This window comes from Phalacrocorax aristotelis, chromosome 5, assembly GCF_949628215.1.
Source record: "Phalacrocorax aristotelis chromosome 5, bGulAri2.1, whole genome shotgun sequence".
Taxonomy (NCBI): Eukaryota; Metazoa; Chordata; class Aves; order Suliformes; family Phalacrocoracidae; genus Phalacrocorax; species Phalacrocorax aristotelis.
In genome coordinates this window covers 30,567,858-30,581,625 of record NC_134280.1, presented here as the reverse complement: position 1 = coordinate 30,581,625, position 13,768 = coordinate 30,567,858, and the positions used below count along the sequence as shown (strand labels likewise).

Here is a 13,768-nt window from a genome sequence, read left to right as displayed (position 1 = left end):
ATCACAGTAATTCTAAAAGCTATGCTCAGGCATAAATTATCTGAAAGAAAAATTGAAAAGACTAACAAAATGGACATTTCTTAAAATACAGAAAATAGCTCAAGACTTTAGATTAAATGGTCACTGGGAATCTCAAAGAGAAATAAAGCAAACGAGTTTCCAAACTTCCTTCACTGTCTTGCTTTCCACTAAAACCATCTCCAAACTTTAACTGGTTAAGACATCCGCAAGTCAGGTATACTGGATTAAGGATTGCCTAAAGAGGATATTACTTTTTTCTGTTTTCATACTATATTAGAGATTTTTAAAAAAACTTCTATGAATATTAGGCCAACAATTACTAGAATAGGCTGGGATATCCACAACTGGGCATGTGAAATTATACAAATCTGTAATAGTGGGGAGGAAGGAATGCTGCATCGTCTAGTGCATACTAAATACCTGCTCAAAAAAATGCTTTGTGTTTTTTGGTAAGTTTACAAAACAAAAGAATTATTCACACTGTATTTGCAAGTTCCCGTTTGTGGAGTAAATAGGAGGCCATGTTTTGAAGGAATAAAGTTGAAATAAGAAAAAAACGTTATTAGTTGCTATATTAAGATATGACTAGTGTATATTGCTTTAGAAAGGATGTAGCACATACTAAGAACATGCACATGGATTATAAAATGATGGCAAGACAACTAATTGCTTGTAAGCAGAATTTGTAAATAAGGATTAGTCTATTAGCTGCAGTACATTACTTACAGAGCCAAGGGACCAGAGATCCTTCCCCTGCACCCTTGCTGTTTTCTCCATAGCTTTCCTGTTCTGATATTTCCTGAACTGCTTACTCAGAACTTTTCCATATTGTAAACCTGGTGGTCAGAGTTTTCACTCTTCAAAGAAAAAGTATTAACCTTGCAATTTAAGCATTTGACTTAATTGTGCTGTACACATCTTACATTTATTGAAAGCCAAGACTTCAGTGAGGATATTCCAGTTTGGTTTCCACATTGTTAAACTATGTGCTGGTTTAACATCACGTATATGGCATCTAACAAACTGCAGTAATAGCTTTTTCATTTAAATGCTGAATTAAAAGCAAGACCACCAGCAGAGAAAATGAGCATGTTTGGATAGTACTTATCCTCTATCAACCTAAAAGCTATTGCAACTTTTTGTACCCATTCTTTCTAGGAACAAATTAATTTTCCTGCTTTCTCTGTGTGATCCTCCACTTGTTTCTATACACCTGCTACTTTTTAGAAGTAAGATACCACATTGGTTGTACTGCAACATAGTATGTACTGTGGCACAAGGCAGGTGCATTCTTGTAATTTACAGCCCTAACTTTTGTTGTTGTTGTTGCTCGTAACTATTTGACCTGCCAGTAAATCTGTCACATTCCTTTATATCATACTATTTGCACTGCAAACCTACTAAGTCTTCATCCTAGAAGGAAGCCTGGGTTCATCAGTTAAGGACCTAATTTTAAGAGCTGCCAACAGCCATACTGAAAGGAGAGCTGAAGTCCGATTTTTATCTGAAGTGAAGCACTAAACCAATGAACTGAGATAAAAGCTTTATTTTTTTTTCCAAGGGAAAGCAGGTAAACTCAAAAAAATAATTTAATCCAGTGAGTAATTTTTCTGTAAGTATCAGGAACAGCTTACCCCTTATTAAAAGGGCTATAAAATAGTCATTTAAGAGATGTTAATTCAAAGCCATCAAAAAGGGAGGAAACACCTTTTGCTTTGTTTCACACTAACTCAATTCGTAACTGCTTATTACCATTTTTCTGTGACAAATATGGATATACGTTACCAATCCAAAAACCAGGAACAACAGCTCTCTGAGCAACAAAAAAATGCCTTTTTTTAGATGCTGGTTGTGTAGGGATGCTAACAGAGAGCGACTGCTGCAGAAATATTATTTTAAAATAAAGTGTCTTCTGGCTGTTGATCTTCATGCTCCAACATCAGAGGCTGTAGCTGGGTATCTGTAGCAATACAGTTTGTTGTCTGCACCTCCACTCAACAGCAACTGATAAGAGGAAAAGAAAACGCTGATTAATATCAGAACTAAGCAAAATACCTACACAAAAGTTGAGGACTCTGATTTGCTTTCCTTTGAAGACATAAAAAGTAGTAGTGAATGATGAACTGCTAATGTATGACTAAAACCCAGGATCAAAGTGCAGAAGCAACCTTGTCTCCTCCTAAAATTAGAAGCAAAGTTTTTGCAGGAAAATTACTAAAGCTTTTCCTGTCTTTTACTGCGAACAGGAGCCCCACTGAGAATCTTGGGAAAAAAACCCAATTTCATTAATATTCATTTTACACGTGTACTACTACAGTAGCAGAACATCTTGCTACTAGAGGATTACATAGTCCCCTCCATGTACATATACTGCCGTGCTCCAGCTGTCAGTTCATACTACTGCTTTAGTCTCCATGGCAGCAAACAGCACCTTGGAACATGTATTCTCTCAGTAAGATGTGGTACTGTTCTCATGTCTCTCCTCTTTTGGAATATCAGCGTACACCCACTTAATGCTACAGAGCTTACACTCCCATCCTATTCTTCTGCTCAGTAGCATGGGGAAGTGCTGCAGTGCGTATGACAGTAACACCCAGTATCAACCACAGCCCAACTAAAACTTCCTGTTCTCTTCTATCTTAAAGCATAGAGGAAAAAATAGTCCATGGCTGCTTTTAGCCCTCTTCCCAACCACCATGCATGTAAACTGAGTAACTCGCTCTTCAGACTCTTACCCCTGCTTCTGTCCAGTCCACACACAAAACCTTGTCTTCATGAGCAGCCAAGTCATACAGAGGAGCTTTGCAACTGGTAAAACACAGGTATTCAGAGTCATGTGTTTGAAGTTACATGAGCAATCACAGAAAACAAAATTGGTCCCTGGAAGAAATACTATCACGATGCTATCAAACAAATGTGGTCTAGCAGTTATAAGCAGAGAGTACAGCTATCTACCATCTGTGACATCTTCTCTGCTATCTCTAGAGCTGATCACATCAGTGTTAATCTCTCCGGCATCCCCAAAGAGAAAAGCAGCAACATTTTTTGCCTGCTTGCAAACTACCTTGAGACTGAAATGTAATCAATCTGCTTGTTAGGAACAGCTTATTACATAGCTTCCTTCTTCCATGTGTGGATGGACTGTATGTGTTTTCCAGAAAAGCCACTTACGTCTTCTGAATGCAAAGCACTTAGTGCTTGGAAATTTGTAATGGAAGGTCTGAAAAGAGTATCAAGTGAACCTTCACACTGTTAGGCTCATTCCTTAGAAAGAGAATATATTTTGTTTCTTAAAATAGTGGAATTGTTAGCAGACCTTCTGCTGTTCCTAATCACAGCAGTGATGTAATGGTTGTTGCCTTCTGCATGTCAATCAACGCTGCTGTTAATGCCAGATAAGTCCTGTGTTGGAATGCCATAGAGCAAGCTTACGTGCCTTTGAACAGCAAAGAATGCCTGCTTATTTTACCTCCTTGTGTCCCAGAGCTTCACAATGTTGTCCAGAGAACCAGAGATCAGCTGATGCTCATGGGTGGGTGACCACTTCACAGACGTCACCCAGCCTGTGTGAGATGTCAGAGACAGGAGAACCAAGGAGCCATCTGAACAGAAAAAGAGGGGGGAAAAAAAAAGGAATTAGTAGATACCCACTGAAACCAGCACTTTTAAGACACTTTTCTCCAGTGAGAAAAGCAGTCAGCAACGTATCTGTGTTCAAGGTAAAAGTTTCTCCCACCAGTAATTCTAACTTCAAAAATAAAAGTGAACTTTAGAGAAAGCAAACAAAAATGTAAGCCACACAAGTTTGGGGGCGGGGGGGGGCACTAAAACAAAACTGAAAATGTATTTTCTTGTCACTAAACTCTCTTTTCAAAGATTTTTGGAAAAAGTGAACCAAAAATGCTTTTATTATTAACATGTAAGAAGATAATACTGTTAAACTCTGGGTTAGATTTACAGAAGCTAAATAAGTAAACACGTCTATGAAATAAATCTGGAAGGCTCAATTGTAAGGTGTCCACAATTCTGTCAGATGTTGCACCCCTGTATCATAACAAAGTGACTACTGTTTCACTTTCATGATGGTCTGACCAACGTAGGTGTGAACCTTACAAAAAAAAAGTTCAGACCTGCAACGGCACAGTTGAGCATTCATTAGTAAGTTTAAAAAAGAAACCTAAGCTGAGTCAGTTGTCTAAATTGTTAGGTGATAAATCAAAAGTAGTCTTGCACCAGATTACGAAAAATAGATGTAACCTTTGTTTTTAATAAAAGCCCCAAACAGCTTATTTCAAACAGTGGGACCAGAATACAGTTTGTGAGATGTCTCCTAACAGGAAGAAGTTCTGATAGTGAAAAAACAACTTCAAGAACATGCATGTTTTATCTCACCTTTGCTGCGAGGATCCCATAGTCTAATATGTCTGTCAGTGCTCCCGGATGCAAGACGTCGACACAGTGGTGAGTAGGAGACAGAATTAAATACTTTGTTTCCTGTCTGTTAGAAAAGAAAACAGCAACTCTAAGAGAGGAGCTACTATTTTGCACAATTTTTCTCTCTGAGCTGGACTTCAGCTGAACCTACAGAGAAAGTATAATGATCTCACCAAAGTTGATTTGAGATCTCCAGTCTCAGCGTCCCAGAGTTTAATGGTGTGGTCCCATGATGCACTGCAAATTTCTTCAGCATCTGACCACAGCACAGAGGAGACAGCTTCTGTGTGGCCAGAGAGGGTTGCCAGGGGCGTCTAGAATTTAAGGATTGAATATTGTCACAAAAATCTATTCTTTCAACAAATAAAAATACATGTCTCATCAGCCTGAGACACATCACCAGAAGTTTTCATATAGTTACTTTTAATGAAGAGAAATTAATTTGTGTGGCCCCACTTCTAAAATAAAATCCTGGACAAATGCGTAGCTCATCTTACCCTCGTTAGTCCCAACTGTTCAGTTTTCTGCTTCTTCCGTGGTCTGTTAGCTGCTTCTTCCATTTCATCCTCTTCATCTGTTGGTACTGTGACAGAAGACAGTCAGACTTGATCTAGGGGTTTTTGAATTGCATTTCCATATAAGTAATTAAGCAAGCTCCCATATTTACAGTACCTGTCTATGATACATGAATATTTTAACTTTACACCTCTGATCAGATCAGTATTATCTCCATTTTGAGCAAGAGGAAAATGAATACAAATTAAGTTATATTCTCCAGGTCGCACAGTTTTAAAATGAAGTCCTAATGAATTTTTAAGACCGTCCTTACTCATGGAAAATTCCAACAGTAATTCAGGTATGTGATAAACACAAACTTTCTTTTAGACACAATGCCTACATATATACTCCCAAACTGAAAGAATATGACTTGGAACAGTGAAAGAAAGCACTCAGATCAAATGGGATAGTCTACATCTCTAGAAAAGACCTGGTTATCTTACTGTCCTCCATATTATGGTATAATGGAACAGCACGCAGCTGATAACCATATCTGAAATTGCATTACCAGCCAAAACAGTAACTAAATAGTTATGTATAGCCTTACAAAGCTTACAAAAAAAACCTTCTAGCCTGCTTTTCATGTTACAGACTCAAATTGTCTTAAAGAATAAAGTATTCAGACAGCAATCTTTCAGGTTGTTGTAAGTACAGGTTTTTAAGATTGCCAAGAATCCCAGCTTATGCTTATCCTACCTGCAGACCAGATCTTCAACATCTTATCCCAGGATCCACTGCAGAACTGTATGAACAGAGATATTTTGTTACAAGTTGATCCAGACTGACCTTGTAAGCCATACTAAATACACCTCTGGCTAGAAAAATTAACCAATGGTTTATAACACATGAAAAATAGTGTTGGGGTCCTCAAAAAAACCAAAAAATAGTGCTTGACATATATCAAATTATTCTTTGTCCTTCCTTTGCAGGAAAAATATTTACAAAATATTCCTTTATTTCCTTCCGCACCAGAAGGTTTTATTGTAACCTGTCTGATACTGAGTCAAGCTGGGAGCAATGACTCCACTTTTGGTGTGAGTGCTCTTAAATGTTGGGTTCCTGGATTAAAGGGAGGGACCTCTTCTACCAACCGCTTTTTCTGCGTATCACTCTAGAAATTTTTTTCCCACCAAAACAACTGTGAAAATTTAGGTCAAATCTGAAAATAGTTCATAACAACACAAAAATCACATGCTTTAAAATAAAAATTTACTTAAAAATAAACATTCAGCTTCACTCACAGAAGTCAAAAGCAGCAGTATAATGGCTTGTACTGTCTAAAGTCACCTTCACCTTTTTGTGGTATTAGAGGTTAAGTGCATCACTTCAAAAAGATGGCGTAGCGTTGATGTAGCACTCCTAATCCTCGCTAACCACCATTTATAACAAAACTGGAAACTTATCAGTGTGTCAGTCATAACAACGTGATGGCTAATACCCATGCAGAGCCAAAGAGATTATTTTTGAGATATGGGCTCCTAACATCCCAAAAGACAAAGATTTCTCTCCAGGAGTCACTCACTTTAGTTCTTGTGCAATCAACAGCTATGGCGTCTACGCTCCCAGCATGTCCCCTGCAGCAGTGAAGGGCTTTCACTTTGTTTTTCTCCACATTCCACTCCCAGAGCAGGACAGTTTGGTCCATAGAGGCACTGAGTAACAGGCACGATAAACTATCTGAGGAAGAAAAAAAGAGTCATGCTCACACCCAACTCAGCTTTCCAAAGTCTTTATAATTATGCTAGTCAAAGAAGAAATAACAGATAAAAACTTATACGTATCTCAGTTTCCATCAGGTTACCCTGCAAGTACAATTAATTTTAATATACATACTGATATTTACTAACAAAGACTGTAACGTGGATAGACAATGTATATGTTTAACTATACTCATTACTGTTAAAGGACGGTTTTACTCACACCATGACTTCATTTTTAACACCACTAACTAGCAATCAAATAATTGTAGCACTTAGATAATTAAATATTAATGATTGTGGAATGCTGACACTTCTCCCTGCAATACATCAAACCTTTACTACTCCCCTAATTGATATACTGACCTTGCTTCACCCATGCCACATCCTTTACTACTTCTGTATGACCAGCTATTGTCATGATGGATTTCCCTTCCAAAGACCAAATTCGAGCAGTCTGATCATAGCAGCCAGTTAATATCCTACAAGGTACAGAATGTGAAACGTTATTGTCTTTAAAACCAACAATGTTTTTATGAAAAAATGCCTCAACCAGAAACTTGGAAAAATACTAGCATAGTAACTGGTTAGCTGAAACAAATCCAAAATATAGCTAGTTTGTGTGTTTTTAAAGAACTTTTTGTTACAGAGCAAAGTTTCATTAAAACCTACAACTGTGAGGCTAGGAGTACAGGCCAAAAAGAAAAGCAATGAGAGTACTGCATATTCTGGTAGATGAGCCTTAAGATTGCTTACATTGTTGAAAATAAAAGATAATTTGTTGTTCATGGTATGTTGCTAGAGGATCTTAAAGTAGTTTCAAATCATTACTTAATATAGGAACATTGCCTAGTTGATTGGAAAATGAATGTGAAAATACAGTAGAGAAGGACAATTATGGTGGCTTGTTTTTTTTAAAGAAAAGCTCTGCATAAAGGTACACTATTGTATTTGTTGCTAATGAATGTTACATTTGAAGTCAAAGATTTAAGCTAAGAAGAGAGATAAGGAGATCTTGCTGTCCTCTAAGAGAAAGAATAGTAAACAGCATTTGAATTATCCATTTGTATTAGCAGTATTTCATGTTCAGTGACTCCGGCTGTTTTCTACTTGTGTTAAAGTCACTGAGAACATAGAACAGAGGTGTTAAAACTGAACTGCTTACAGAAGCAAGTAGCTGACTGACTTGACAGGTTAAAAAAAAAAACAACCCACAGATTATTAAAGAGACAGAATACCACTCCATCTGACACACAAGTGCAGTCCTCTGCACACAACAGGAAGAAGCAAGATAACAGAATTGGCTTAGTGCCATACCATTCTTCAGTGGCTTGAACAGAACTGATCCAGTCATCATGGAAGATGCATTCCTCTGGCTGAGGGGCCATATATTTCTCCACATACTCTATTTCCACTACTTCTTCCTGAGCTCACAGACAAAATATTTATTTAGTGTGGTTTTATTATTTCTAATCAATAACATTAATATTTAACTGTAGTGTGTTGCAAATATACAAGCTTATTGGGAAAAGTCCTTGGTATCCAAGTCCTTTGCGACATTAGTGGAATTAAATTATTTAGAAAAAAGTGTCTGAATTATATAACTTCCAATATTTTTATCAAATTACTACCAATAGAAAGCTGGAAGCAAAAGCAAATAATTTCACTCTTCTCAGGTTCCTCCTCTCTTCTGTATTTACCCATACAAAATGGGTTTCTAAAATAATGCACAACATTTTCTAGGCGTAATACTAACCTCCCCCATTATCCCCCAATGTAACTAACGGAGTAGGGAGACAAAAATATATTAATGATGAATTGAATAAGACATCAATTCCCCCTTTGAACTGTATACAGACAATGAATTCGATAATGATGTTCCTTGCACAGTCCTATACTCTCCAATTGCTTTACAGTTCAGAATGGATTTAAACATACGGGAATTCTCCTGGGAAAGTCAGAAAAGAAGTAAAACAGCAAGGAATTCTACATAGTCAAGATGTCAGTGTAATACCTAAATCAGATTGAAGTAAAGTAGCTAAGTCTGTTCTACTGTCCAAGATGGGGAGAAAGTGAGTATGACTTACGGTGGAGATATTTTCCATTTCCATGTGTGTGACCAGCGGCACACGCAAGAACTGGCCATTGATAAGGAAGTCAAATTCCACATATTTGTGATCCGCTGAAACAAATTAAGAAAAATCCATGGCCAAGCATCATTATTTATTTGATACCATCAAGAAAGCATCATTTTGTGGCTGGTTCAGGAGAATGGAGCCAGCAAGAGGTTAAAAAAAGACAAAAACCAACCAACCAACAAAACCCCCAACAAAACAGTCAGTTTCTTCTTCCAGTTTTAAGTGGGCAGCCCATGAATTCCACAGGATTATGTGAGTTAAGAGGGAAGGAACATTTGCTGTTGGGGTTCAAAGAGTTCAGTCTGCCTCTTATTGTTAACACATTATTTTCTAAATCCTTTTCTCTGTAACAATGTCTAATCAAACCCCAATGGTGCTTCACCGCTGCTCTGCATGGAGCTTGCCACTGCTAGCCTATGCCTTTATCGTCTCTAGCCATAACCCTGGATTTGAGGCAGCTACAGGAAAATCCTGCGAATTTTTGGTTCATATTTCTCCCTCTGTAATGCAATATATGACAAAGCACACACCCTCCCCTTTTGACATAAGCATTGCACTGTGCACAAGTCTTCTATTTGAGGTTGTTTGCAATATCATGGGTTCAAAGCAACTTGCAGAAGTCTCAGCAGGTTAAGATACAATTAGTCTAGTTTCTTATAGAAAATGGGATTTTTCAGCAACATTGCAGATATCTTTCCCCTGAAAGCCTTTCAAGTCCGTCAGGCCCACTTCAGCTAGCACTGACAGAACGGTTGAGCTCTTCTCAAGAGCCTTCATAAAAACCAAACCTTTGGTGTCATTAGTTCTTTTGCCAGGTTTTGCGGAACACTTCCATTTCCATCTGTTGGGGCAGCTTGGTCTGTGGCGCTGGGCACACATTAATCCAGCCTTTGGAGCACTTCTCCGGGGACTGCCCACCAACAGCGGTATCTGCTGAGTTTCAGATCAAGTTCGAGGTGTGCGTTACTCCGGACAGCCAGACCAAATCAGAAGGGCAGGACCGGCGCAGGCTGAAGCCTGACCTTGCTGAGGCACCGGTGGTACCGTGGTACTGGTTCTGCTTTTGACTTCGACAGCGCGTTTCTTTGGCCCGGCCTGCTCTGAGCCGCCCGGCCTGCGGCATCGTGCGCTGCAGCGAGTCCAGCGCGGCCGCAGCATGAGCCTCACTCGCCCGGCGCAGGGGCAGCTTGTGGCGGAGCCGCAGCCTCTGCCCTCGCCTGCCGTCGGGGTCGGAAACCGGGGGGCGAAGTGGAACTTGTCGCCTCGTACAGAGCGGCTCTGAAGGACGGGCGGGCGAGGCCGGCGCCCGCTCGGGGCTGCTCTGAGCAGCCCCCGCAGCTCTGCCCGCCCCCGCCCCGTCACCTACCGTGGCCGGCCGCCAGCAGCTTGTTGATGAGGTGGCTGAGGTCGGTGGTCTCGGAGGCCGCGGGCACCGAGAAGGGGACATCCTCCACGGCGTACCTGCGGGCACACAGCGCCGTTACCGCCTCTGCGTTACCCCCGTCCCAAACCACTCCCCACCCCCGGCGGGCGCCCCCTCACCTCTGGTTCTCGGTGCGGAACCGCGCCGTGAGCTGCGCCATGCTGTTGCTGCTCCTGCTGCTACCGCTGCCGCCGGCCTCGCCCCGGCCCACGTGCCGCGATTAGCCGCGCCCGCCCGCGGAACAGCGCCGCGCCGCCTCCCCTCCCCCTCCCCGCCCCGCCGCCAGACTCCCCTCCCGCCGCCGGGCCCCGCCCACCCCGCCCGTTGCCGCCGCCGCCGCCGCCGCCGCCGCCGCTCCCGCTGCCCCGCGCCACGCGGAGGGTTGCCCTGGAGACCACAACGCCCAGCATGCTGCGCGCGCTCGGAGCCAGGGCTCCCGGGAGCCCTCGCGCCACCACCTTCCCGGCACCCTCCGCGCGCACCTCATCCCCTCCCTCTCTCCTTCCCTCCTGGCGGGAGGGCGGGAGAGCGGCCGCGCGTGCGCCGAGGGGCGGTCGGCATGGCGGCGCCTGCGGCAGACGGGGCGAGGTTGAGTAGACTCTTTCGGAATTCTCCGCCGCTCCCCGCGGGGTCCTTCCCTTCCCCTGGGCCGGGAGGGACCCGCGCTTGTGTGTGTCCGTGTGTCCGCCCCCCCCCGGTCCGGGGCTGTGGTGCGGAGGGGTGTGACCGGGGGGCGCCGGGTGCGGGGCAGGGGGTGATGGGACGAGCCCCCCGCTCCCCTCAGGGCTGGGGCGTAGCGGGCGCTGGCCCCGCGGCACTCGCAGACCCTGGTGCCGCTGGAGGCGGGTGCGGTGCCTGTCCCTCGGCCGGGGGCCGCCTCGCTGCAGTTCCGGCCGGGCAGTGCGGGGCCGTGCGCCCACCCCGCCGTACCGGCTTCGCCCCCCGGGCCTTGAGCAGTTCCCGGCCTGGGGCTGCGGCGTGGCGGGAGCCGGCGTGAGGGACTGTTCGCCGCTGATGGGGTCTTCTTGGTGTAACTTGGGTTGTGTTTCTTTGCGCGTGAAGTGACACAGCAACAATAAACGTCCTGCTAAAAGTAATAAACCCAACATGCAGTGGACCGTAAAAGAAGCTGTAAGTGAATTCGCTTTTTGGGGAGAAGGCTGCATGTGTGAGTACCTGCTGTGTGCTTGGTTTATATATCTTTTTTCCACCTGCCTTTTTGACAGTTCCGTGTGGCCTCTCAGGGGACAGTTGAGCTTCCCCTGTGTGCTGATTCAGGTTGGTGCAACTTGTTGGAGTGGGCAGGTGTTGTCTTGACGTTTTGTGAGACTCTGAGGTCTCATCTCTTTCTTAAGTGTACTTAGAAGATCTAACATTGTCAACGTAATTGACACAGGTGCATTTTCCAGATAATTGTGCTGGCTACACAAAAGTGATTTACTTGAGAAACCTTTTAAGCAGGAGTCCCCAGATATTCTGTGCATTCTTCACACTATCTACCTGCTTTTCCATGACAGAGAGAAACTAAATCTCAAACCTGGTACAGGTTAATATAAAGCTAATTGTAACTCATTTACTTGAGGGGATCGTTATGCCCTAATTTCCTCCTTGTTGTTTTACTGTCATTCATCCCCTTCATAATGGTGGTAGAGAAATGTTGTCAGAGGTAGCTTTTTCAGAGGGAGTGTTGAATTGTTGTAAGCTATGCAATTATCTTAAATCTTTTTATAAAACCTCTGAAACACTTCATGGAAAACCCAAAAAAGATTGTTGGTGAGGCATTCAGCTGTATGTATTTCACTTCAAGAAGTATTAATTAAATCCAAAATGGGGAATATTGCTATCAGAAGTGCTGAAAGCATGAACTTTCACAGTCAAGCTTTGATTTACTTTTTTTTAATGGGTATGCACTGAAGACTTAGAACTTGAAAAACATAAGAGAATTCCCTCCTTCCTGCCCTGACAGGCTAGTCCTAGGTAGAATGAGCTTATTATCACAATGGACTTACCTGTTCTTTACGGTTTAAGTTTTCTCTCATGCCTAAAATCTTGCAGTATTGACTCAGTGTTAAAAAATAGTTAGCTCTGGAATTTTGAAGGGCAGTACTTCCCTTTGAGATCTGGGTGCATGTTGCCTTCACAAAGAGGCCTCGTAACTGAGGGAAGGCAGAAGCAAGCCTTCATATAAGGCCTTCAAATCATGTCAGCTGAGAACTGGTGTATTTTTAGGGACCACTGCTGTTAGTTAGTAGGTATAGGTATTACCTTGGAATAAAGAATTGGAGGCAAGAAAATACAGAAATCTAATACTCTGCCTTAAGGCAGGGTGGAGATGTGACTGGGCAATAATAGGATTTTAAAGTAATGCTAGTTTGACTCTTCTGTTAGTGTCTTTAAAAGTTTATATATTAAGAATCAGTAGTTGGACTTCTGGGTTACAGAGGAGATTGCCGCTGTTATGAGAAAGGTTCACCTCAGAGTAGGCACTGAAATACCGTTACTGTTGAGAGTACCTGATGCTATGCAAGTTGTGTCTGCAGATGAGTCAGTGAGAACCTAGCGTTGCAAGAGGTGCTGCTGGCTTTGAGAGCAGTGTTACCATGGGGGTGCTTGATAGCTAAATAAATTGAGATCTGACTGCCTTCTGTGTTTTGCTAAATGATCTTGAGCTATCCGTGCGTTTGTGGAATTGAACCACTGATGGTAAAGTGTAGTCTAGATTGCAGTGCATTATGCTTGCTCTCTTGCACATCCTGGCTATAAGACCCTGCTCATGATGGTTATCGTGTTTAACTGTGCTAGAGTTTCTGTGGCTGCTTGCACTCTGTAGAGTTGAACCAAGGATAGTAATGGCCATAGATTTGCCTTTATTTTGAGAAAAGTGCTTCCCAAATGGAGGCAGGGCAAAGTGTTTATGAGAAAAAGAGATACTTGTATGTTATTTACTCATTCCTGACAAAACATCAATATGTATATATGTATACAGGATTTAACCATCTTGTTTGGGGAATTTGTTAGCAATATTGATACAACTGTAAAATTTCTTAACTAGGTATGTACTTGAAAGTATCTGTAAAAGTATATTTCTTTAAGGTGGAAAAAAAAGTATTTTTGTTTGGGGTTGCATAGCACTTAGGTTAATGAAACCTGGATGGGTTAAACCATAAAGTTCATTGTCCAGGGTGATGTGGGTGCCAGTGGTTTGCCTGGGTTAGAACAGTGATTAGACAAAGTCACAGGGCCAAAAATGTACCACAGGCTTTTTTTAAACAAAAAATAAAACTTCAGATACTTCTGCGCTGCTTGTAAGAGGAAGCTGGATAAATATCACTGTATATTTACCCTACTGCTGTCATTTTTTCCCTGAGCTTTGTTATTAACCAGTGTTAGATACAGGATATTGGGCTACTCATGCCATTGGTCTGTCCCAATATGGCTGGCCTTGCATCCCCTTATTTGGGTTCCAGCATGCTCAGGGTATGTGCCATCAGTACCAC

The 13,768-nt window shown here is 42.3% G+C and overlaps 1 protein-coding gene across 1 annotated transcript; it reads right to left on the bottom strand.

Annotated features, from left to right (window-relative positions):
- Positions 1-1,547: 1,547 nt before the first annotated feature.
- WDR12 (WD repeat domain 12) lies at positions 1,548-10,546 on the bottom strand. The gene is made up of 13 exons (XM_075093754.1): positions 10,391-10,546; positions 10,215-10,309; positions 8,798-8,892; positions 8,028-8,134; positions 7,077-7,192; positions 6,536-6,690; positions 5,710-5,755; positions 4,953-5,038; positions 4,629-4,769; positions 4,414-4,519; positions 3,491-3,623; positions 2,757-2,829; positions 1,548-2,025 (listed from the first exon to the last, which is right to left on the bottom strand). Exons 1-13 carry the CDS (start codon positions 10,429-10,431, stop codon positions 1,948-1,950), a joined length of 1,272 nt encoding a protein of 423 aa, XP_074949855.1. The 5' UTR covers positions 10,432-10,546; the 3' UTR covers positions 1,548-1,947.
- Between the last annotated feature and the right edge of the window lie 3,222 nt (positions 10,547-13,768).